The sequence below is a fragment of the Populus nigra genome, chromosome 13 (genome assembly GCF_951802175.1).
Source record: "Populus nigra chromosome 13, ddPopNigr1.1, whole genome shotgun sequence".
NCBI classification, from domain to species: domain Eukaryota; kingdom Viridiplantae; phylum Streptophyta; class Magnoliopsida; order Malpighiales; family Salicaceae; genus Populus; species Populus nigra.
Window position 1 is genome coordinate 1,745,714 of NC_084864.1, and position 26,393 is coordinate 1,772,106.

The 26,393-nt window shown below is 34.7% G+C and overlaps 3 protein-coding genes across 5 annotated transcripts; all 3 read left to right on the plus strand.

Moving 5' to 3' along the window:
* The first annotated feature begins 1,820 nt into the window (after positions 1–1,820).
* On the plus strand, positions 1,821–6,177 carry LOC133671368 (calreticulin-3-like). Of its 2 annotated transcripts, XM_062092112.1 has the most exons (13): positions 1,823–2,117; positions 2,214–2,409; positions 2,499–2,757; positions 2,881–2,937; positions 3,036–3,083; positions 3,368–3,454; positions 3,548–3,605; positions 4,047–4,114; positions 4,669–4,761; positions 4,858–4,914; positions 5,026–5,097; positions 5,413–5,445; positions 5,805–6,177. In XM_062092112.1, exons 1-13 carry the CDS (start codon positions 1,883–1,885, stop codon positions 5,814–5,816), a joined length of 1,275 nt encoding a protein of 424 aa, XP_061948096.1. In that variant the 5' UTR covers positions 1,823–1,882; the 3' UTR covers positions 5,817–6,177. The 2 variants fall into 2 exon arrangements, with proteins under 2 accessions (XP_061948097.1, XP_061948096.1); XM_062092113.1 differs by lacking the exon at positions 5,026–5,097 and having other exon boundaries at positions 1,821–2,117.
* A 943-nt stretch (positions 6,178–7,120) lies between these two features.
* LOC133670383 (hydroxyacylglutathione hydrolase 2, mitochondrial-like) lies at positions 7,121–11,553 on the plus strand. Of its 2 annotated transcripts, none has more exons than XM_062090870.1 (8): positions 7,121–7,305; positions 7,960–8,142; positions 8,257–8,460; positions 8,727–8,850; positions 9,502–9,602; positions 10,154–10,228; positions 10,325–10,423; positions 11,181–11,553. In XM_062090870.1, the coding sequence occupies exons 1-8, from the start codon at positions 7,252–7,254 to the stop codon at positions 11,229–11,231; spliced, it is 891 nt and encodes a 296-aa protein (XP_061946854.1). In that variant the 5' UTR covers positions 7,121–7,251; the 3' UTR covers positions 11,232–11,553. The 2 variants fall into 2 exon arrangements, with proteins under 2 accessions (XP_061946854.1, XP_061946853.1); XM_062090869.1 differs by having other exon boundaries at positions 7,124–7,305; positions 11,216–11,553.
* A 3,482-nt stretch (positions 11,554–15,035) lies between these two features.
* LOC133670890 (flowering time control protein FPA-like) lies at positions 15,036–26,387 on the plus strand. The gene is made up of 7 exons (XM_062091485.1): positions 15,036–15,432; positions 17,638–17,883; positions 18,182–18,256; positions 18,590–19,506; positions 20,039–21,020; positions 21,157–21,442; positions 26,003–26,387. Exons 1-6 carry the CDS (start codon positions 15,127–15,129, stop codon positions 21,424–21,426), a joined length of 2,796 nt encoding a protein of 931 aa, XP_061947469.1. The 5' UTR covers positions 15,036–15,126; the 3' UTR covers positions 21,427–21,442; positions 26,003–26,387.
* The last annotated feature ends 6 nt before the right edge of the window (positions 26,388–26,393 follow it).

Here is a 26,393-nt window from a genome sequence, read left to right on the forward strand (position 1 = left end):
CGAGCTGCCATAATAGCTCGAGCATGGTGAACATGTGCTGGTGTGTGAAAGGACCGGTTGCCAGGAGGGAAAAAAAATCAATTACCGACAATGCCACGGGGCAAATAATTTGAGATGTCTTATCTAGAATGCAAAAACATATATATTTGAATGCTTCTGGGGAAAAAGAAAAAAAAAACCATTTTTTAAGATAGAAGTACGTTGCACGCTCCACCACAGTAGCTAGAGTATGGATGGACGGGGACCTGCTACCACAACTTTTTTTTTTTTTTTTTCACTTTGGTTTTTCATTTTATAAGCACCCATCAATTAATTCTTAAATTTCATCTTCCGTGTATCTAAACTCTTTTCTTTCAGTTTAGTCCTTAATTATCCAAAACAACTCTTCAATTTAGGCTCTAATTCCATCTAACCCAAGTCTAATAAAGACCCGAGCTAGGTAAAAAATAAAAGAAGAAAAACAAAATAAGACAATTAACCAACTATGTTAGCGCATTGTGATTGTATCCCTAGCTCGAGTCATGATTTTTGTATTAAACTAAGATTGATAGAGTGATTCGTTGTATCTCTATTTCAAAATTAACATAATTAAATATGTTATATTAAATTTTTTTTAATCTATCACACATTGTTATTAGTCATCCAAATTGCATTTATCTTATCAAATAAATTTGATAATATTATGACAATTTTTACATGGTTAATTTGATTCTCGAGCTATACATGTAATCAGGTTAGAATGCTTAAAATTGACCCGCTAAGTTAGTTGTAATAAAATTACCAAAAGTTTTCCATAACCTAACAATTTTTTTATGTGCCCAAGAAAACAACGGCATTTAAGATTTTCTTTTTTTAGATTTGTTTTTTATTCATACTAAGTTAACTTAGTTCGACATGAGATTACTCCTAATGTTTGCAAAACAAGCTCACATGAACCTTATTGACACCTCGCAATTCATACCATTAACAGAGCTCGAGGAATGAGACTAGTTGATCTCTACAAAATGATGAAATAATGTTAAATTATTCAAAATTGCCATTTGTTTGAGTGAGAGAAAGTTGTTGTGTGTGCCTTTGATCATGTCTCATGACGATGCCTGGACAATTACAAAGAATTTCATGAATCTTTCAGTCAAGAAACACTCCAAATGTTGAAGTGGCATCAATCACTAGATTCAAGAAGTAATTTTTATTATATTTTCAATTTCAAAACCTTCTTTTTTTTTTTCAAAGGAAGAGAAGAAATCGACCTAAATTTAAGAAAAAGGAGATGTTTTGAAAAGAGAATGGATGAAAAGAGAGGGGAACGAGGAAGAAGAAAGTTGCAAGGAGGGAAGAAATGAGAAAAAGGAAATTTTAATTTTTTTATTAAAATTACCATTGATCCGATATGTAAAATATAATCTTTTTTAAAAAATAAATCAAATGTTATCACACTAAAATGTTTGAAAATTTATGATAAATTTTCCTAAAATAACATAAAGGGTATTTGAAAATACAATAATGGTTAATTTTTTAAAAAAAATTCGTATGGAAAATTATTAAAATGATATTTTTTTATATTTTGAATTTATTTTAGATATTAGAACATCAAAACAATTCAAAAACAGTAAAAATAATTAATTTAATAAAAAAATATTAAATTTTTAAAAAATATATATATATTAAAACACACTTCTAAACAACTTCCATAATCTCAAAAATTAAATTTTGACATTAAATAAATTTATAGATAAAAAAAAAACTCAAATATTGAAAAACTGTAGATTTGTAGAGGGGTTATTTATGTAAAATCACTGCTCACACTAGATTCTCTCGCCCTGCTATACCAAATTACCAATCACTAGATCTCTGGCACTCGGAGCCAACTGGTTTACCAGAAATGGAGAACAGGCCAAAACTACATGTCGTTCAAGCCTTAAAGCAACTATTTTTGCTCTTCGCTGTCCACTCTCTCTTCCTCTTCCCCTTCACTCTCTCAGAAATCTTCTTTGAGGAACGTTTTGAAGATGGTTGGAAAGGTAGATGGGTTTTATCAGACTGGAAAAGAAGTGAAGGCAAAGCTGGTACTTTTAAGTACACCGCGGGGAAGTGGCCTGGTGATCCAGATGATAAAGGTACAATAACATGTTCAAGATTTGATCTTTTTGTGTTTATCTTATCTGGGGTTTGAATTTTTTTCGTTTGATTTGTGTGGAAATATGGTGTTTCAGGTATTCAAACATATAATGATGCAAAGCATTTTGCTATATCAGCAAAGATAACCCCAGAGTTTAGTAACCAGAATAGGACTTTAGTGGTCCAGTATTCTATTAAGTTTGAGCAAGATATTGAGTGTGGTGGTGGTTACATTAAGCTGCTTTCTGGCTATGTTAATCAGAAGAAATTTGGTGGTGATACTCCTTATAGGTAAAGAAAATGACCCATTTAATTCTTTTGAGGTTTGAGAATTGGAAAGTGGTCAGGTTTAAAGCTTGCTGTGTCTTTTGTCTTTGCAGTTTTATGTTTGGACCTGATATATGCGGTACACAAACAAAGAAGCTTCATGTTATATTGTCTTATCAAGGACAGAATTATCCTATCAAGAAGGATTTGCAATGTGAAACTGATAAGTTGACTCATTTCTATACATTTATACTTAGGCCTGATGCATCTTATAGTGTGTTGGTTGATAATAGAGAGAGGGAATCAGGAACCATGTATACGGATTGGGATATTCTTCCTCCACCAAAAATTAAAGATACTAAAGCAAAGAAGGTATGATAGGAACTTAGGTTGGATTTTGGTTCCATTTTTTGCAGGAAAATGTGGTGATTTTCATTGTTGATAGTTTGGTGTTTTTAGTCTAGCCAATAAAGGTTGACTTTCATTGTTTCGCAGCCAGCAGACTGGGATGATAGAGAATATATCGAGGATCCTAATGATGTCAAACCAGAGGTATTGCCTGGTAGTCTGTTTAATAATGTGGTTGAAATAGTGATTTATATGTGTTCGTGGTACATTTTGTACATTAACTATTTGCTTTGATGTTGCAGGGATATGATTCTATTCCCCGGGAGATTCCTGATCCTAAGGCTAAAGAGGTTTGTTCATTGCCTTTAGCATTTTAGAATCTCTTCTGTAATTTTCTCGTTCTCACCATGTTGGGGTTTGAAACATGTGATTAGACTATTCATCGATTAACTTGCCTTTACACAATGACAATGCTCTAGGAAAATGTCTTTCTTTTTGGCCCTCACTTATTCAACTTGATTGTTGGATAATTAGGTTATAAATAAGAAGAGATATGTAGGTATGTCGTTTATTTAACTGTCACAGCCTAGAAGACAAAATATAACATGCCTTATTCTATTGCTGCTTTGAATAGCCCGATGATTGGGATGAAGAGGAGGATGGAATATGGAGGCCATCCAAGATACCGAATCCAGCTTACAAAGGACCATGGAAAAGAAAGGTGTGCATCCATACTACTAACCAAAAGTTTGAACAAAATATCTTAGCTGATTAATAATGATTATTGAATTAAGTTGTTATCCTGATATTGTAGAAAATCAAGAACCCTAACTATAAGGGAAAATGGAAGACTCCATGGATCGATAACCCAGGTATGAATCATTCCATTGAGACCAAATGGTTATTTTTATCACTCATTTGGGGAAGAATGCTTTGGAACATTTTGGCAGATACAAATGCTCAGAAATAGGAAAATGAGCATTTTGGCCTATATACCAGCATTTAACCAAATAATGGAGTAGGCAGCATGTTCCAACTTCCAAGTGGTGAACTTTGCTACTGGGTTTTAGACAAGTCTTTTATTGTATAAAAAATGGAAATTTCATAAAGGATACTAACAGAGCATAGTAAATGAGCTAGCTTCTATGTTGTAGTAGGAATATTTGCTGGTATTTTAAAGACAACTGGTCCTCCAACAAGTTTGTATCAGTTGTCTCTCTAAGTATGTGGTTGATCTAATAGATGTGCCTGATTTTAGTATCCAATTTCATTTTGTAAATGCGTACAATCCACTTTCCCTTTCTTTTTGTCAGAGTTTGAAGATGATCCTGATCTTTATGTGCTGAAGCCAATAAAATATGTGGGTATCGAAGTTTGGCAGGTAGGTCTCATAACTTCTTTCCCTCTTCTGGAGATCATTCATACAACCTATTGTTTTGGGGGGTGGGGGTGGGGGGGAATAGCACATTAATGATACCAAGAAAAAGTAAAATTTAGTTCTTTGAAACAACAAATGATTGTATTATCTAATCTGACAAACACATTTGCCTCTCTTATTTAACCTGGCTTTGTTTATCTGAAATCAAGATAGTAGATTTTATTATATTAGTATCAGTAAACTGGTTTGTTCGAGTGTCGACCAAGCCTTTCATTCTAGATGGAAAAACCATTTATTTTAACTCATTTTTGCTGTACTGGTTTATTGACTTATATCTACCCTCTTAGTGGAGTTAGGATTTGTACTCAGCTCTTTTGATCTGTCCAAATAACTGAGATGCCTTACCCTAAAACAGATTTGAATTTCTCATTGTACATTCCTGGCAGAAAGATTAATCTCTTCCATCATTGTGTTTTCAGTTGAGTTTGGATTTATACTCTCAACTAAAAAACATTCTGAGTTACCTTGATCTGATGACATCAAATATTGCATTGCAGGTGAAGGCTGGATCAATTTTTGACAACATATTGATCTGTGATGACCCACAATATGCAAGAGAAGTTGTAGAAGATGTTTTCCAGAATAGAGAGGTGAATTTATTGATTTTAGAATCCATAATGGCTGCTTGGTTCCAAGGAACATGGCTTAAATTTGGTATTTGGATTCTCATTTTATGTATATGCCAGATAGAAAAGGATGCCTTTGAGGAAGCAGAGAAAGTGAGGAGAGCTCGAGAAGAAGAGGTGACTACCTTTGTTTGCTTGCTTTTGGGAATTTGCATTTTGTCCTATAACTCTACTTTTAGCCATTCTTTTTGAGCATTATCCAATGGATTTGAATCATTGCATGAGTAGGAAGCTCAAAGAGCAAGAGAGGAAGGTGAAAAGAGGAGGAAAGAAAGGGGCCACAGGAAGCCTCGCAGAAGGGTATAATGTCTCTTGATATCTTCTAACTAAACCTTAGTTGCCACTTCAATGTTGCATCTCTTGAATGCAGCTGCTTGAGTTTTTTAATGGTACCCCTTAAATAGAATCATTTTGATGAATGATGCTCCAAACCATTAAAAGAAGTAAGGAACAGCACATTAAACCATTTTCAGATTACCTTTCATCATGTTTCATTGAGAAAGAGAGATGAGCAGCAAAAGAATCATAAAAAATAGAACGTCATTTTTTTATTTATTGTGAAGCTTTTTAATGGTTCGGTGAATGTTGATATAACATAAAAAATTGGTTTTGCAGCATGATCCCCGGGACTACATGGATGATTACCATGTAAGCATATCTTCGGCACTCTCTCTCATTTTCCCATTGAATTGACTCTGTTTTCAATAAACTCATAGCAAGTGGTAAAAGATCAAGGCTTTCTCTACAGTAGGCAGGAATTACTTAGCTCGAGTCTTTTACTTTCCATCACATTTCATTAAAAAGGGTACCTATATTGTTTTCCAATCAATATAAAGCAACACAAGCAGATCAACTTTATGGTAAGCTGTAATAACATCAATTTCTTGGCAATGAAGACAGTACGCAGCTTGAGATGTTCTCAACAATCATGCATGATCTACACTAGAAAATCATCTCATGCTTCAGCTCAAATACTTTAGTTTCCCCCCTGAACTTTTCTTTTGCAGGATGAACTATAAGCTGTCCATGGCTGTTTCCATTCACACCTTACAATCGCAAGAGAGATCAAGTTTCAGATTTCCAAAGGCAGCATGTTTCAGTCTCAAGCATGTCATGTTGTTGTACCTCCTGTTGTATTACTGTTGCTGTAACATAGAGACCTACCACACCAAATAAGTTGACCAAGTTGACGTGCCAATCCAGCCATTAAGGCTTATGTGGGCTCTTGTTACTTGAATTGACGGTAAATTGATGGACAATTTTGAGTCTTCTAATCATCGAAAGTCCTCATGGTTTGAACGGATTCAGGATTGTTTATTAGTTAAGATTTGGCTGTATGAAACCTTTTTGCGGTATAAAGAGAGCAACTTGTGCTGCTAAGTAGATAACTTATGCACTAGGTCATATGGGTTTCATCTCCACAATGGCTCAATTTTCCATTGAAGTAGCAAAGATTAAATCACGTGCTCTGTGGAGTTGCTTTTTTTTTTTAAAAAAAAAAAAAGTCAATTAGTTTCTTATTGTGTTGAACAGGTTGAAAGTCTGCTGTCTGGGTTTTTAATTGGGTTATAATAAGTTAATTATCTATTATTAATTACAAAACCCGACCCGAGCCAGGTCAGGTTTGATCTACCAAGTCGATTTGGATCTCGGGCCGTCCTCAAGAATCTCAAAATGGCCTGAAAACACTACAAGACCTAACATCTTCTGTTCTTGTTTGCTCTGTGTGTGTGTGTGTGTGTGTGTGTGTGTGTGTGTGTGTGTTCTCGTTATATTCCACTGTTGCTGAAAGCATTTATAATGATTATTCTTTGATTAGGGCTAAAAAACAATTCTTGATTAGGGTAATTTTGGGAAGGAAAAGGAAAGAATGGATCGGACTTGACGCGTAATCTGCCACGTGGGCCCGGCATAAAGCAGTTAATGACGTTACTCTGCACTACGAACACCCACTTACACGTAAAGGGTCTCCATCACCTTTTCCTTTTAACGTTCCTCACTGTCATGTAACTTTATCATCTCTTCTACAATGAACAAGAGCAACATAAATTAAGCTAATAGAATAATAATACAGAAGAAAACAAAATTGCAGTCCATAAAAATTGATAAAAAATAAAAAATAAAAAATAAGAGGAAAATAATATTTAAAAAACTGACATCTATAGTTCCAATTGAGCATTAGAAAAATGTTTGAATTATATATATATATATATATATATATATATATAAAATATGTTTTTAAGATTCCAATTTAGGTGACTTGTTTTCCATGTTGGTCAACAAAGTATCATAATAATAAATCATCATCATCATTCAAGTGACAAGTGCCACCAAAGTGCCAACCCACAAGCATTCACAATAACACTCTCTCTCTCTCTCTCTCTCTTTCTCTCTAAAAACTCAAAAGAATAAAAGAATAAAAAATAAAAGAGGGAAAGAGAAAGAAGGGGAGCGATGCAGATGATCTCCAAAGCATCTTGTGCCATGGCTTCCCTTCCTTGCTCCAGGGTGGGTTTACTTTCTTGCTTGTTTGCATTCCTTGTTTACTCCAAACCCTTTTGATTTCATTCTATGTTTTGTGCTTTAGTGGTTGTTTAAAGTTTAAAGTTTCAGTCTTTATGGGAAATGAGTGATCTTGATGTCTTAACCCATTTGAGATACTGCAAAATCTTTGCTTCTGTTTTTTTTTTAGCACTATCTGCTTGTTTGTTGTTTAAAGTTTTCTTTTTAACTGTTTTAAAGAAAGCCCATTTACTGTTTTGTACTGGTTTAGATAGTGGAAGTAGAACAAATGGTAGAAGTTCAGGAGGTTGGATGGTAAAGAATCACGTGATTTGATGCAATGGACATTTTATTTTTAGTGAAAGTTGAAGGAGATGGCATGATTGGTGACTTGTATGTTGACTTATAAACTTTTGATGAAAGGAAATCATTTTGAGAAGTTAACCTTCCATGTATACTGTTTGGCCTTTCTAATGGATATGATCCATTTATTAATTTCCATCTGGTGCCTTTTGTTGTGAACCGCAGGGGATGCTTTTCCATCTATATGGAATAGGTTTTTGGTGTTTGTTTCTGGCCTTCGGTGCAGTAGATGTGCTTGCAAAATTTGTGGAGATTGATAATTAGGACCTTACTGTTTTTTCTCTCTCATATTATTAGGTGAGGAGTGGGATTCGCGTAAGGCCAGGCACGAGACAACTTTCCCTTAGAAAAGTTATTGTGTATGGATTCATGCGTTTGTTGTCCACACCGTTCAAAACCTTACGTGGAGCAAGTCGAACACTTAAAGTTGCTCAATTTTGCAGCGTTTCCAATATGTCTTCTTCATTGCAAATTGAATTGGTAAGAATTTGTAATGTTTTTATTTTGCAAGCTCTGTTATAGTTTTGAAAATATTTAGTGTTCTGATTGTGAATGGATGCCTTATATCGTTTTTTGTTTTGTTCATTGCTTCAGGTGCCATGTCTTAAGGACAATTATGCATATCTTTTACATGACGTGGATACAGGCACAGTTGGAGTTATTGATCCGTCTGAAGCTGCACCTGTTATTGATGCTTTAAGTCGGAAAAACCGAAATTTGACTTATATACTAAACACTCATCATCATTATGATCATACGGGTGGGAATGAAGAGTTGAAAGCAAGGTATGGTGCAAAGGTATGCGACAGTGTTCCCAAGTTCTTTTTTCTCCCAACTCTCATGGGATGAAATTAAATGCATTTAATTGATACAAGAACAAGAAGCCAACATTTTTATTCACCATTTTAAATCTGCTTGTATTGAGTCTAATTCTATAAAAGAAATCTCAGACAAAGGTTTTCAGTGAATGTCTTCCATCTGAGTATTAAGAGGGACCTAGATGCCTGTTTGTAAAGTGGCTCTCAAAATTGTGTAGTTTTTACAGTTTTGCTTTTTGTTTGTAGGTAATTGGTTCAGGAGTTGACAGGGATAGGATTCCTGGCATTGATATAGTTCTGAATGACGGGGATAACTGGATGTTTGGAGGCCATGAGGTGCTAGTAATGGAAACTCCTGGCCATACCCGAGGTTCTATTTCCTTATCAATCTACATTAGGAAATCCTATTTGTGAGAAACATGCCATTATAAGGTCAAAATGCAATCTTTTCTTCTGTTGACACTGGAAAAGGCATGTAAAATCTACACGTTTCCTTGCAGCTCCAAAAAAAAAAGAAAAAATAATGCATTTCCTAGAAGCATGAACCTGTGATACATGAGTTTATAAGTAGAAAAAAACTCATTTGAAATATGTAGAACACCAATATAAAGTCTGAGTCATATGAAACAGTTGGAAGGCCACAACAGGCTATACCTTCTGATATATGTCCTCCATGCCATTAAAATGCGAAACTTATGACTTTCTGCTTGGACATTATCTAGTTAGAAAGGGACATGTGGTATGCATTCAATACAAAAAATGAAGCAAGCAAACAATTTTTGTTGTTTCAGCTAAACCAACGAAAGAAAATGTAGCAATTTTGTTGGTTAAATTGTCTGTCGTGTCCTCATTCTTTCTAGTGATTGCTTACATGGAGAATCTGGGTATTTTCAAGTGGGATGGTGGGATATTTGCTGGCTTCTCTTGTGGGTTTTGGGTTTAGTAAAGAGTACAAGACTTTATGGTTATGCAGCTGCTGAGTAAATAGTTGTCTTGACATTCAGCATTCATTTAATTGCAGGCCATGTAAGTTTCTACTTTCCTGGTTCGGGGGCAATTTTTGCAGGAGATACTTTATTTAGTCTGTCATGTGGCAAGCTTTTTGAAGGAACACCTGAGCAGGTAATTCATGACACGCATTCTTCACTATGCTATAATTTTGAGGTCGGAAATAATAACTGATGATGCAATATTGAGATGAATATATTGGATTGAGCCTTCCTATTTAGACAAAGTTTCAGCGCTTGAATCCTCAATGTGAAACAATTCTTTAAAATATCACTTCATCTTTTTAACTAGAAGAGTAATGAATTGTTAAATGATACATGTTTTCTGAACTTGAAGGTTGAAAATTTTCTCAAGCTACCACACAAAAAAACGTAAAATTCTGTGTTTTTAAAGCCTCCTGAAAAAATATATATTTATTTTTGTATTTACTTTGCAAGTTGGACGTTTGGATGGAATCTTTTATAGTCACAAGTGGACAGTCCTGTTGTCAAATATTGAAATGAACGAGTGAAACATTGGAGGATGGGGATAGAATTACCCTCCCCCCCAACTGTAGTCCAAAGCCCAGCTGGCCACTCTTAACCAAAAGAGCATATTTAATAAGAAGCTAGTTGCCTGATTTCATGATGATTGAATACTATAGCATCTGATTTTCTTTGTTGCAGATGCTTTCATCCCTCAGGAAAATCATGTCACTGCCAGATGATACAAATATATATTGCGGTCATGAATATACGTTGGTTGGTCACCTATATATTTGTTTTCCATATTCTTCTTGTTTTATCTACTAAAGATCAAAGTTAAATGCCCTAACCATGATGCATGTTTTTTGACAGAGTAATTCGAAGTTTGCACTGTCCATAGATCCAAATAATGAGGCACTCCAGTCCTATGCAGCCCATGTGGCACATCTTCGCAGCAAGAGTTTGCCAACTGTGAGTCTTAAGCCTTCTTTCTTTATTGAATACCTGGCCAATGACGGGCTACTGTGATGAGAGAAGCCTTTGCTCCCTGAACCCCAACCCCCCCCCACCCCCTACCCTACCTTGAGTTCACAATGAGAGCAGGACTCTATCCTGTGTCTAGTATAAGGCCAGGAGAATTTAGCAACTAAGTGATGTGCCACCAGATTTTCTGATTTTTTTTATCTAGAAAGGAAATGATTTTATGATTTGTGCCTCTTATCAGTCTTTGATCTTGAACCCTCACGGAGCTCTTCACTGTGTTGGACATTCCTATCCATGATTGATCTTTTGATTTTTTAAACTGAAATTGACTTTTGAAAGGTATCTTGCTTTTTGATAGAAAATATATGCGCACCAATTTCAGTTGGCATGTCATGCAATTATCCAATTTTGAAGTTAACTTCTCTTTTGCAATGCTCATTACTGTACAACAGCACATACCTTCTTTGGCTTTATTGAAGCACTTAAAGTTATATGCCCTTAGTTTTCCTGCCTGGCACCGGCTATTTGTCAGGCGGTGAACTTTGTAGAATCGCACAAGCTTCCTCATGTTTGTGTGCCTTGAAATAGTGATCGGTTTCAGTAAAAGTTGAAGTGGCAAGCAAGCTGGGTTGCTTAGCCACAATCAATCTGCATAATGATTGTGGACTTGATTTAATTTGGTAGTCCTGTGTGTGTTTTTATTTTCTCTTCTTACCTTTTAACTTTAAGTTTTATCTTCCTGAAGTTCCACATTGAGGGTGAATTTTTGTGTCTCGTCAGATTCCAACAAAGTTAAAGGTTGAAAAGGCTTGTAATCCTTTCCTTCGCACTTCAAGCACAGCAATCCGGCATACCTTAAATATCCCAGCAACAGCAAATGATTCAGAAGCGTTAGGCGTTATCCGCCAAGCAAAGGACAATTTTTAAGATCACTTGCAAGATTATATCTACTTGTCTATAGGATAGGTGTCCCCGCCATGTATTATTCTCTGCCAATATGTTCTTTTATCTAGAGTTTTGATATCTTGAATTTCCTTTGGATTCTTTAACCACAAGAAACAGCAAATCCAGTTGCCAGTAACAAATGCTTTCTTCTATTCGAAAAATTGGTTTAATTTTGTACTGGTTCAGCATTTATTTGCTTTGAAAATATTGCATGAAGGTATTCATTTCTCCTTCTGGTTCATGCCATGGTGTAAAACACTTACTAAAGTTAGGCTTGGCAAGAGCTTTGACTTTATCAGTCAGCGAGTGCTGCTCCCTGCTCTTGTTCAAAGATGGAGAGCTGAATTATCTCTTTGGTCAGTGTTCTTTGAATAGAAAACTCACAGAAAATGGAATATCAAGACGAGAGTTAAAAACTTGGTCGTCACTATTTAAAATTAAAAAATATAAATTAATTTAAAGGAAAAAAAAACAAAATTTTTGAAAATCACGGTACAAAGAATGGGTGGGTTTATCGAACAAAGCAAAACCCAGACATTGTTCCCTTCTCCCATTAAACATAATGGCACCATGTCCATGAAGCTGACAGAGGCAGTCATGAAGTAACCTTATCTGCTCTGCCACTGCATGTATTCTTGAAAATTGAAACCAACAACATGCCCTTCAAGCCTTGGACCAGTGCTTGCTTGTTTTATATCGTGGTAGTTTTATTTTTTAAAATATTTCTTTAAATTCCTTTTTATTTAAAAGAATATTAAATTAATATTCTTTAAGATGTTTTTTTTAATAGTTTTGATGTGTTAAAAAAAACAATATTTTGATGAAAATACATCTATTATTTCTAATTAAAAAATATTTTTAAAAAACATCATATACTACAATGTCAAATATATAATAATATTATTTCTCTTGTTTGTAGAATCAAATTCAGGATCTAACTAGTTTTAAAACCCTAATTACAGGTTGACGAGATCAATTTACAGTTGAATAGGTTAATTTAATTTTTTTATATCAAAATAACATCCACCTAGGTTTTATAACTATGTTAATTCTTTTAATTCTCTCATTATTAGATCACCTAATTAATATTTTTATACGAATAATTTCTTTTTTATTATTCCAATAGCTTTGAAGCATTAAAATTAAATTTATCTTAAATTAAAAATACATTATTCGTGTGCTTTCTAAACTGAAAACTCAAGATTAGAACACTAGAATTTGAGAGTTAGACCTTTTAGGATTCCTTAAATCAGATGAATACACACTCTCTGTTCTTAAGGTACTTTCTCGCTATTGCAAATGCACATGAAAAGCATCTTTCATTTTCATTTTTAATCAGTTTTAGATAAAGATTATTATTAAAATATTTTTTATTTAAAAATATTTTAAAAAAATATTTTTTAAAAAAATACTTTTAATATCAACACATCAAAACAATTCAAAAATATATAAAAAATAATTTAATTTTTTAAATCTTTAAAAAATGCAGTTCGATCTTTAATTAATATTATAATATATGGTGCTTTTTAAAAAATTTACGTTTGAAAATATTATCGCCTGTAATATTAATACGTTACAAGTTATATCGTTTTTGCTAGGTTAAGAAGGACATACAATGGTAGATATGCTTACTGATAACATTGCTGCAACTCCTGTGAAATACTAGAAAGAAAATGTTCAGATATGATCATGGATAGATTTGCATTTGAAATTTTGCTCGATGGTGTTGATTGAACTCGTGATATAAAGTTTAACTTGAATTGATTTTAAGTTGAACTAGAAAAATATTAATTTAATAAAAATTATTTAATATGATTAGATTTTTAATGATTTAGTTAATTTAGTAAAATTCGGTTTAAATTCAATTAGGTTAATACAAAGTAATTTTTTGAAAAAATAAAACTATGCAATTTTGATAAAAATAATGAATATAGATTGTGTAAGCTTCTATTTATATCTTTTGGATTGAAAAAGCATGTAAAATGATGCTTTTTAACCTAAAAAGTAGAAGTAACAGTTTGTTTAAATGAACTCTAAATCCAAAAAAAATATAAAAATAGCAAATATAGTTTTATTTTTTATTATTATTATTAACATGGGTGTTTTGGATAGTTTGTGCATACCTCAATTAATTTTACAAGTTTTAAAATTAACGATTATATAAATCTCTAATTATAAGACTCAAATTAATAATTTTTTAAAAATAAATCTATAATTAATCGAGAGCTATATCACTCGGGGTTATAGTTTACATTTCATATTAGGCAATGGAGAGTAAATTCTCATTAGTTGTCTTCGTATGTCTTTGCTTGTTAATAAAAAATATATATCATATTTTTATCCTTACAATATATGTTCTTTTATTTATTTTTATTCTTTTCGTGTGTGTGAATTCTCAAAAGGTTATTTGAACCTTGCGTTTCAACAAGATTAAAAAGATTATTTTAGTTATTTTTTAAAGTATTTTATTATTTAAAAATATATTAATTTTATTATTTGTAAAATTGTATTTTTGATATAGAACATTAAAATAATTTAAAAATAAATAAATCAAATTTTAAACAATAAAAATCAAATTTATAATAAACATGGGCCTAGCTACGGTTTGCCAAATAAATTACAAAAATTAATTATCAAGAATTTATTTGGGTGTGGAATTTAGTAATCTTCTAGCGAAAGTATTCCTCTAGATACTTTGGCTATATGAGCAATTATAGTTTTTTTTTTCAATAAAAAAAAAAGTAAAAACAAGATCTAATACTGTATTGCTTTTAAATAAAGCTAATAAAAGGAAATCTTTCAGAAAAACAATACCAGCCCATTGTAATATTATAGAAAACAATGTGTTGAAAGCACTTTACAGATTTGGACATTGTTGTTCACCACTCCTATTTTTACCAAAATCATTATAAAATAAAAACATAAATTATAAATAGATAAAAACCTCTAAAAATATATATAAGTCGACTCAATCAACAAAGTGTTGGTTTAGTGGTTAAAATACCGTTATATTCCTATAAAAGTAAAACTACAAGTTTGATTCTCAAAAAGCACGGTTGTTGGGAGGGACAACCATAAACTTCAAACAAAACTAATTTTATTTTTTTAAAAGGATGTGAGGATATTCGGGTAAGAAAAAAATTAGAAAGAATTACCATTTTTTTCTTTTAAATGATCCAATAACTCACATTCTAAAAATTGTTTACTTGTTATTTTTAAGAATATCATTAAGTAACTCTTACTTCTTTTTTTTTTACTAAAATATAATCTTAAAGTTTCAACTCAAATAATAAATTAAATTTGATATGTTTGGTATTGTGGTACAAGTGTTTTTTATTTAAATATATATAAAAATAATTTTTTTTAATATTTTTTATTTTTAACATTATCATATTAAAATAGTAAAAAAACTCTAGAAAAAATATTAATTTAATATTTTTTAAAAAATAAATATACTTTTAAAAATAATTTAAAATAAAAAACTAACACACTCCCAAAAAAAAATAAAAAATAGAAAAAATATATCTAATTACCCTTAAAATATTTATATAAAAAAATACTCTTGAAATTATTCACAATTTAACCCAACAATAAACCCCAAAACGACAAACCGTTTCCCAACCTCACGCCTCCTATAAATAATAGCCACCCGTCGTCATCAGCTTCCCTTCCCTTCTTTAAAAAAAATTCCCCAAATTAATTTTATTCAAAATCGTCAAAACCCTAATTTTCTAACAAACTCTCTAATGGCGCCGCCGCCAATGAAATCAAACAAGGCAGGAACGCTAAAATCAGAGACAGACCAACAGAATTCATCGGAAGTCAAAGAATCGAACAATCTATGGGTAGGGAATATATCGAGAGAAGTAGCAGATTCAGATCTAATGGAGTTGTTTGCGCAATTCGGTGCGCTTGATAGTGTAACGACGTATTCAGCAAGAAGTTATGCGTTTGTGTACTTTAAACATGTTGAAGATGCTAAACAAGCTAAAGATGCCTTGCAAGGGAGCTCTCTTCGTGGAAATCAGATTAAAATCGAGTTTGCTAGACCGGTTTGTTGTTCTTTTCATCTTATTACTATCATCATTTTTCATAATTTTGATTTGATTTTGGGTTTTACTAATGATGGGTTTGTGGATTTTGGGTTGAATTTGATGATTGATTTGTTGTGTAATATTATTTATTTGCGTCTGTGTGGTGATGATGATAACAGAATTAACCACAAAAAACCCCCTTTTCCTTCCCCGATCGTAAAAAAATTAATCCTTTTAAAATTATAATATAAATAGAGAGGATTTGCGAATTTGGGCGTTTTGATTCAACGTGCGAGCCTTCTATTTTTTTTTTTTATCAAAATTGAAATCGAAACACTCAATTAAGATTGGGTTTTTAAGTGATTTGGAGAGGAAATTTTGGTTAATTTGAAATTTAAAAAACTTTATTTTTTTTTAAATTGGGCAATAACATTTGACAAAGGAGTAGTTAAAAGGAATAAAACATATATGTATATTTTTAAAAAAAGACATTCCAATCGTTTTCTCAAACCATTCTGGGGTTAGATTTTCAATTTCTACATTGATATTCCAATGGAAAATCATCTCGTATTTCATTATTAGGCATATCAAGTTGTACTCGCAGCCGATTTCCGATGCATTCAAACAGTAATTTCATATCCACGGAGTTGTACTCCCTCGTCTTCTTGCTGGAAAAAAATCGTATCCCATTCCAAATATCATCTACTTCCCATTATATTTCTCCGTAACCAAGAAATAGAGAAGGGAAATGAATTCTCTGTTGCCCAATTCTCTTTCCTAACCATTGGATTCTTCAATGAATGTCAATTCATAATTGACGGTAGTGTCAATGGCTGCCAATCTAAATCCAATAGTCAGTCAGTCAATTCAATGGATTTCGTGAAATTACTATGAGATAGCCAATTATTTGTCAAATATATTTCTGCGCACAAGCTTCACAATACTCAAATCCCAATAGGGTCTGCGGTTTTTTCTTCCTTCACATGATAAATATTTTGCGTTGCTAGTTAGATGATAGAGCTTTACCACGATTATTGAGTATACTAAAATAATCAAGAGGAAGGTTAAAGAAAAGGGACAATTTCCTGGAAACTAATCAAACCTCCAAACGTGAATTTGCCATTCCAAGACGTGCATAATTATCACTTTACATACGCCCTTCAGGTTATAATCGTGTGTCGACTGGTGGGTGGGTGGGTGGGTGGGAGCGACTAGTCATCATTTCTGCCAATTCAGGAAAGATGGATAACCAAAATCGCAGGCTGCTGAATATTGGATGCCTAGGGAAAGCCCGTTTAGATCCTTAACCAAATATCAAGTCTACTCTGAAATGTAGTCACCTGGGTACATGCAAGAGTTTTAACTGTATGAGTAAGAAGATAAGTCCTCACAAGCAAAGAAAGTAAAGATCGGATATAGTTTATCTCTGGAATTTGACAAGGTATACAATATGACCTCGTGAATAGTTTAGGATTATTAGCTAAATTGTATAATCAATTGCTTTGCATGATGGATACTATACCATCTAAGCCTTCAAAATATTCCAATTAGAAATTTGGTTTATGGGTGATAAAACTTCCAAAACCGAACTATTCAATATGACTTCATTTTGGAGGAAGTTCAAAGACAATTACGAAGCGATTCATAATGTTGAAGCATGTATGGTAGATCGTCTTTTAAAGATCATAGTCTTCATTCATTATGGCTAGGAAAAAGGAAAGAAAATGGAGTTACTTAGTCTGAAAGCCTTCGTTTGTTTCATGGCTATCAACCTGAAAAACTTGTGGAAAGAAATATAACATTACCTTTTCTTACCAAAGGACTATCCTTGTTGATATTAATAGTGATTTTTTATTATTCTAATGTTTTAACTCAGTGATTGTACGGTGGCAAGTTTTCTAGAATCTGACTGTTTTCTGTAGTACTCTTATAATGGAAATTTGACAAGTTGGTCAGTATGAAGTTATTTTTGTGATAGTACATGAAAATATTAAAATTGTAAGTGCTATAAACAAGTTGTTCAATGCTAAGGTTGCTGTTTTATAGATCTGTAGAATTCATGATTTATCGATATTTTTCTCTTATTCTTAGTTGTTATTGATGCATTTTCTATGTTTTAACTATTCAGAAAGTGGTAATACCGGCAACATCTTTTTTCCCACGAGAACATGTGTCACTTGAGCTTCTTCCTTTTCTATTCTTAACCCTCCCTCTCCTTTCCAGGCCAAACCTAGCAAGTATCTGTGGGTGGGTGGAATAAGCTCATCAGTTTCTGAGGAACGGCTGGAAGAAGAGTTTCTTAAGTTCGGTAAAATCGAGGATTTTAAGTTTCTTAGAGATCGAAAGATTGCATATGTTGAGTATTTGAAACTGGAAGATGCTTTTGAAGCGATGAAAAACATGAATGGAAAGAAAATTGGTGGTGATCAGATTCGTGTGGATTTCCTTCGATCACAATCCACAAGAAGAGTAAGTTGATATCTTTTGGACGTGTAAATACATATGTTTGTGCTGAGGGCAATCTTCACTGATAGAGCTTCCATTATATAAACAAACTAGAGTTTGTTGAAAATTCTGAATGATTTATGTTTAAACTGATTCCAGCAAGGTATTAAATGTGCCTGCCCTCGTATGACATGCATCACTTTAATTCATATACCTGATTGCTTTTTTTTCAAATGGATTCAATATGCTTTAGTATTTTTTTTTATTTTTCCCTTTTATTCATTTGTATAAACATAGCTGACATTTTCTTTACCGTCTCCAGGAACAGTTACCTGACTTTCTTGATGCAAGAGAGGATCAGTTTTCAGCAACACATTATGGAGTTAGACGACCTCAGGTGATAAATCATGAACAACCTTAACTCTAATACAACTGCAAACTCTCTCGTTTCTCATTTCCTTAATCATGCATGTTAAGTTATTACATGTCTGCTGGTTGTATACCCATTTACTCATCTCGCAACCTTAAGAAACTTATACTGCAAACTAAAACAGTTAAGCCTAGACCTGTTCAATGATTTTTTGGGAGAAACTTGGGCTTCATGTAATGATATTTGAAAAGATTTTTAGTTGGCTAGTAATGTTTAAATTGGCTTAGTTGAGCCAAATTTTGTTTGATAGTAGTCTGTCCATATGGATTATATTTTGAATTTTCATTTTTCATGTTGCAGCTACCTCAGTCTTTGGGAGGACGGAAGGACGGTCAACCCAGTAATATTTTGTGGGTAGGCTATCCTCCTTCTGTGCGGATTGATGAACAAATGCTACATAATGCCATGATTCTTTTTGGTGAGATTGAAAGAATCAAAAGCTTTCCTTCAAGGCATTATTCATTTGTGGAATTTAGGAGTGTTGATGAAGCCCGGCGTGCTAAAGAAGGCCTGCAAGGGCGGCTTTTCAATGATCCTCGTATCACAATTATGTTCTCAAGTAGTGGGCTGGCACCTGGGAAAGAATACTCTAGTTTTTATCCTGGAGTTAAAGGTCCACGGCCAGAGATGTTTAATGAACATCCTTTCACACCCATGGATGTCATGTTCGATCAACCTGGGGGGCCAGGAAATTTCAGTGGTCCATTTCCACCTAGTGGCATTCACAGACCTAACCTGCCAGTACGGCCTTTTGGTCCTCAAGGTGTTTTTGACACTTTACTTCAAGGTGGAGAGTTTAACGATTTAGCTCCATCACATAGCACTCGAGATCCTGCATCTGGGATCCTTCCTTCTCCTGCTTCTGGTATTAGGCCATCCATGAGGTCAGTTTCTAGTGGTTGGGATGTGCTTGATCCCAGCCAGTTTCCTAGGGAGGCCAAGCGATCAAGGATTGATGCCGCACCATCTATTGATGATGATTCTTTTCCAGCTAGAAAGATGGATGATCGTGATCTGGGGTTGGACAAATCATATGGGCTAGGTCCTAGAGGTGCATATCCAAGTCTCCAGGGGAATAGCAGTCTTAGTCCAGTTGGTGGTAGGTTTAAGGGTCATTTTGATAATGATTTCATATGGCGTGGGATTGTGGCCAAGGGTGGAACGCCTGTATGCCATGCTCGTTGTGTCCCAGTAGGGAAAGGGATAGAATCAGAGATGTGAGTATGAAATTTGCTCGTAGCACTTTTTTGTCTCTGCATTTTGCACATCGCAACCATTTAAATGTTGTAGCCTGTATGTAATTTTGTTTACCTATAGCACATGCGTTCTTACATGGAATAGTTTCACCCGACAGAATTATTTTTTCTGCTCGTTGTAGAAGCTGAGACACATGGCTGGGTTGGCTTGCCAAATTTCCTTGAAATTTACAAAATCTCCTCACCTTAATTATTTGCATAAAGTTGCTTATAATGCCTTTTTTCTATCACCATTAAATCTCCTGCTGTTGTTTGCTGCTGAAACGTCATTTTGCATCATAAATATTCTTTAGCTAACTCTTTGACATGCAACCTTCTTGACCAACTCCTTCCTGATAAATTCCAATTCTGCTCCTCTGGCTTCAAACTTAGCTTTCAAATGGATGATGTCACTCAATAATGGCTCCGTTCTCACGCAATTCACCTTTTCCATCAAGCACCTCAGCAATAACCTCCTTTTCACATCCTAACATGTGATCTTCCTACTTTGCAGACCTCATGTCATAAATTGCTCAGCAAGAACAGGGCTGGATATGCTGGCTAAACACTATGCTGAGGCAATTGGGTTTGACATTGTCTTCTTCTTGCCCGATAGTGAAGAAGATTTTGCTTCCTATACAGAATTTCTGCGTTATTTGGGTTTAAAGAATCGGGCTGGTGTAGCAAAGTTTGATGACGGGACCACTCTATTTCTTGTGCCCCCATCCGATTTCTTAAAGAATGTGTTGAAAGTTGCAGGACCTGAACGCTTGTATGGTGTAGTTCTCAAGTTGCCACAGCAGGTCCCTAGCAACACATCAATTCAGGAACAATTGCCTCAGCCCATCCATTTTTCTCAGTATACAGACAATCAGATTCCACCACCAGAAGCTGACTACAATCAGCTCCGTCAGGGGGAGGAGCGAGGTATGCCAATCCATCATAACAGGTTTTTGCATGAGGAATCAAAGCTTCCTCCAAAATCATTTTATCCTTCGACAACAGAGTCCATTGCAGTGCCACCAGTTCCCCAAGAATATGCGCCAAATCTTAGTGCAGGACCATCCACTGCGGGAGTTCTGACACCTGAACTTATTGCTACTCTTGCAACTTTATTGCCCACCAATAAGCAGCCATCTAGTTCAGAAAGTAATCAACCAGCATTGGGCTCTTCTATTGTCAGGCCACAATTTTCTTCAGTTGCACCTGACAGAGGAATTACCTCTCAGGGATGGAAGCATGATAATCAAGTTTCTGGAAATGCAAGCCATTTACAAATGGGGAACCAGTTCAATTCTCAGGTTCAGGTTCAGTCTCAGTTCCAGCCTTACCCATCTGTCCCCAACACATATAGCCATTCAGCAACTGTGGTCCCTAGCAACAGTCAGATCCAAGATTCTACAGCCAGCCTATCGCATCAAAGTGTAACTTCATCCAGACCATTGACTAATTTTTCTATGCCTTCTCAAAGTGGACAATTTGCTTTGTCCCCACAGGTCAGCCAGAAAAATCTGCTCAAAGTCCCTCATGCTACTCAGAAGGGCCATGGGGTGGTCCATGGAACAGATGTTCCGGAGCCATGTAGCCCTTCAATTATTCAGAAACCTAATCATACTGATACCTTGTTTTCAGGTTCAGGGAACGAATTATTCTCAGACCCAATCAGGGATCCCACCATCTGCAGACAGAGGGAACTGGGAGCTCCCCAATCAAGTGCAGCAATTCCAACCTGCTCTTTCTGGATCTGGGCAGGGCACCTCAGAGGTTGAGGCTGACAAGAATCAGCGCTATCAGTCAACTCTGCAGTTTGCAGCCAACCTCCTGCTCCAGATACAGCAGCAGCAGCAGCAGCAGAAGACTGCTACCAACCCAGCTGCACACGGATCTGGAAATCAGCAATGAGTTTGCTCTCATCAAGGTAATTATTCCTGCTATGACTTTTTTATTTACTCAATTGTTAAGTCCTTGTAGAATAAAGTGATATTGCGGCTGTAAGTGTGGTTTGAATGTTCAAGTGATTAAATGTGTTTGTTAATTGTCTATGATCTTAACTCACAGGTATAGTACAGCATCTTCTCTAGTAAAGTGAACACTGTGGTGTTTCATGTATTTCCCCCCCCTTAATTTAATTGCCCATATCTATTGAAAACCTTTTTAGATAGATTAGCATTTGAATGCAAGATCTGCTATGATTGTTATTTGATAGAGGGTCTGCTCTGATATAGAAAACATCGATGTGCAAATGAGTAAATTCATTGACGTACTTGTAGTCTTGTACATTACATTTAAGATGGTAACATTAGATGTTGGGAAATAGAATTGTCCTGGCTGTTTGGAAGAGCTTGAGTTGCTGTAAGGTTCCCAGGAAGAGATGACTTACTTTAGATTGGGTTGGGACTTAATTATTGGAGTTCTATTTGATATTGATGATACAAGGGATTTCATTCAGGAAGAAATGGACGATTTTAGATCAAGTTAGAACTAGTTTTTTGGAGTTATTTTTGGTAATAATGATAGAAGGGATTTGATGTGGAAGATAGTCTTCTGAAGATGATTGCTGGCATCATATGCTGCAGTTTGGCACTTAGAGAGCTGACTATGCTTCGACAGTGTTTTATTCAAGACTGTTATTTTCAAGGAACAGTGGTATGTTTTAGGTCGAATCGGTTGGTTTTGGTCTGTACCTGTAATTGTTTTTTATCTGGTAATTCAATAATCATCTCTTCTGGGATATTGGCTTTCAGCTTGTTTTATTTGCTTAAACTAACATTGAAGCTGATTTTCAATGGCTTTCAGCTTGTTTTCAATGGTTAAAATAACCTTGAAACTGGTTTTCTCTTGGTAGAAGTTTTTTAAGTTTTGGGGATTTGTAGACATGTTTCATTTCATTTTTATATTCTAATCAGAAAATTGCCTCTCTACTCTAGTGAGCGTTGTAAGATGATTGTAACAGCCAAAGGACAAAAAAATGAGAATTTATTCTTTGTCTTCAAGGTAATGTTTGGTACCAAATAATGAATGCAATTTAATAGAGAGGAACATATTCCTCTCTCCACTACAGTGCAATCACATTCCATTACGATCTTCTAAATGTATCATAGTTTGAAGAGCAAGCATCATTTTTTCTTAAAGGCAATCTGTTAGTGCTTGATGCAGCATTAAATCAGGCACTTAATAGATTTAAGGTTAAATTTTATGGGACTGAATTTTAAGCTTAGACACAGGATTTGGAAAGCCATATAAAATCAACTGCATGCTGTAATGCATGGGGATTTGAGGTGGAATGGGTGTTTTCATCTCCTAGTCATTTGTGGGTCATGTCTGCAGTTTATGGACAGAAGGTTTGCTTGTAACTTAGCAGCAATGATGACAGCAGATTGGTTATTCTATTTTGAACCATGCCTTGGAAATGATAATGCAGCAAAATGAGGGTGATATTGGTAGAGGGTTATAATGTTCACTTCGCAATCAGTGGCATTGATAATGAAATTAGGAACAATACTTTTTATTATGAGATTAACTGAATGGGCAGCTGTTTAAAGAGGTTGAGTCCAAGAATTCTATTTTTTTGGATGGCCTTTTTGCTTAGGATTGCGCCTTTTAGCCTATGGAACATGACAATCAACTCTGCTCTTTTGGTGCTTTGCAGTTTCTGCGCACTGTAACCTATCTTCATGCTTTTGATGCTTTAAATTCTGTTAGTCATTGAATACTGATGCATTCAAATTTCAATGTTGACATGCATGTCATTTTTATTTCTATCAAACCTGTCGTATAATCTTTTTTTCTTTGCATTGCATGACCAATTATGGTATTATATTATGTTGTGTATCATCGTTCATCTTTACTGCTATCAAGTTTTTTCTCCTGCTGATTAGATGTATTCGTTTGTTTGTTGATGCTTAATGTTGAATGCCTGAACAGATGGCTATGCTTTCGTTGTTTTAAATGCATGTTTCTTTTTATATGCTTGTATTTTATGGTCATATGCCCCCCTTTTTGTTTGCATTTCTATTATCTAAGCTTATATTTCTCTGTGACCGTGTAGCTCTTTCTTTTTCATGGACTTTTAATATATGTTACCAAAATTTAGGTTGGATTTGCTTAATTGTAACCATGAGATGTAATTGTACTTTGTAAGAGTTGGTTTTACATAAATATTTAAGACATCTGCTATTGAATTTCCTGAACTATGGTCTGCCAAGGATGTTTCCTAAAATGAGTCTTAATTTTGTTAAAAGGCCCTTGAAATCAATACACTCAATAACGTATGCCCTAGAAGTTTTTATAGATATAAAAAATGATGAGAGTTGATATATTGGAGCTCATTTTCACCTTTGCATTTACACTTATTTTTTAACTGTTTGCCCATGCAAACTGAGTTGGATGAACCGTATCATCCTCTACATCAGACATTGACAGAATTAGAACCTAGTGCATCCATTCAAATGAACCATTTACTACAAAATGCCACACGAGGAGGAACTTCATTCATGTTCGTGCTGTAGAAACTTGTATGGTTTCAAGGATAAGGAACTGCATAAACTACCTAGGTAAATGTAAGGTCTTTGAATAAGTGTCACAGCGCATCAAAAATGAAAACTCACGCTCCACAGTTATGTTCCGTTTCGGTTAGATATTCTGTATTGGTAATCTTACTACTACTATTAGAGTCAATTCCGAGCATTAAACAACACTACTGAGTTTGTGATAGATAAATGAATTAATCACGATGGGAATGCATATTGGGTCAATTTTGTTAGGTCTGCAAATGTTGGATCTGTCCCACTTAAATTAATTTATAGGGCTGTTAATTGGAAAATTGTTTCTACTGGTTTCGCATGACAAAATTAGAGTTATTAGTATTTCAAAAGTTCCCCTTCCCAAATATGCAGAGACAAAACTGAATTATTGTCAGTGACTGGAGATCCTTTATCCTCCAAAGTATATACATTTTGATACAAAGCTTAACTAAAGGTGAATCAGCCCTTTTCTTTTCACTACACTTTTCTTGTTTTTGATTGCAGATTCAGGCTAAGATAAACTAATTAGTTTAGGGTTTTCTAATGTAAAGAAAAACATTTAGGTAGAGCTTGTTAAGTATTCGATTCTGCTTTAGCTTATGAAATGAACTTAGAACAGTGGAGAGCAAACTTCTTTAGAACCTCGTAAGTACAATCAAAAAGGGATAAGCGACAGATTTTGCAAGAAATGTCTGTATTGATCCGTGTTCATCTTTAATTGAGATTGTTATAGATTTTATTAGATCCCCACTATTTCAAGAATCAAGACCATCCCTTGGCTCTTGGACAGGAACATAAATGCAACAGCCTGGAAGCTGCTAAAATCCTTCTTGGTTTTTGGACATTCTTTACGAGGACTCAATTTCATCAGCTGTCATTGGAAATCTTCCTGCGCTCAACCCAATTAGCTAGCAGTCATTCTAGTTCACTGGGTATTTCCAAGTATCCAGTTCTTCCTTTATCTCTTGTGCGTGTGAGAGAGGAATGTAAGGAGAGGCAAAACCTTAATATCTTTGGTTGCAAACAGCTTTTGAGGACTGTTACCGCTTTGTGTTCATTCCGAAAGGCAATCAGGGCACTTCAGATATTGTTACGATGACAACGAGCATTGTCAATCATCGGTCTAGTGTTCTGTTTTAGCAAATTTCTCAGAATCGAGTGCAATTAGAAGTTAATATTCCACTTTCTATTAATGATTTGTTTTAGCAAACAGGCTTTGGCTATAGTTCTAACCTGTATATTTTGAACAATCATATCATAGTAGAATGGTAGTAATGAGAATCCAATTTCAGCTCCCAGCAAATATCAACATGCTCGTTCCTAGTTATTTTCAGTTGGTTTTGCTGTTCGCATATCGATTTTCATGTATCTCGACTAGGCTCCATTTGTTTCTGTGATGTGGTTTGGTGCGGTGTTTTGTCCATTATAGTTTCTTGAACTCTTGATCAAGAAAAAGCTATAATTTTATAGGTTTTTCAAAATATATATTTTTCTACTCGCGACTATAAAAACTACCAGAAATGCTAAATCTTCTATCTCATCAAAGCGAGGCAGTCTACGTTGGTCAATTCATATAGTAGTTTCGATCAAAACTATCCGGACCCGCAATTATGGCAGTGATGGCAATTGCTGGAGGTGCCTTCTAGCAGTTGCACTTGATGCTCCTTCATATGGTGTCATTTTTCTGCACGAGCAGAGTAAAGAATCGCTATGAATTTGGGGTGAGATCTGGCTGATAGCCTCCTATCCCATAAGAAGTTGATGCTTTTCCTGTTTGTTAAATGAGCTATTATCATATAATTAAGTAGGAAACAAATGCTAAGCATACAAAGGAGGAGCATATTTCCATGTCTGTGGCTTATGTGCCTGTGCCTGTGCCTGTGACTCGAAGTGAGAAATGGCAGTGATGGGCGTCTTTCAGCACCTGACGAGGATTTCGTTTTTGTGTTGTGTAGGTGAGTGGGGCCCCGTTTTCCTCTCAAAGTGGCATCCATCCGTACAGAATCTACCTCTAGGATTGGCTATTCTGCCTGTAAATATCAAGGAGGAAGTGCAAGATCAAAGCTGTCTAGTGTTTGGATTGGGTTGGGTTGACTTTGTTTGTAGTCAATTCAGGAATGTAAATGGGTTTTGTCCCCCTCTCTCAACATGATGCCATCAGATTTATTTTTTTCCTCCTTTCTTACAATGATTTGATTTGTTCTAGCTGATGCGCGCTCTCTCTCTCTCTCTCTCTCTTTGCAAACTCGTACTGGTATGCTATTAGCCAAATTTAGTTCAGGATTTATTTTGAATCGATTTGAACATGAATTTAACTAAATTCGAGTTATTATTACGTTATTTGAT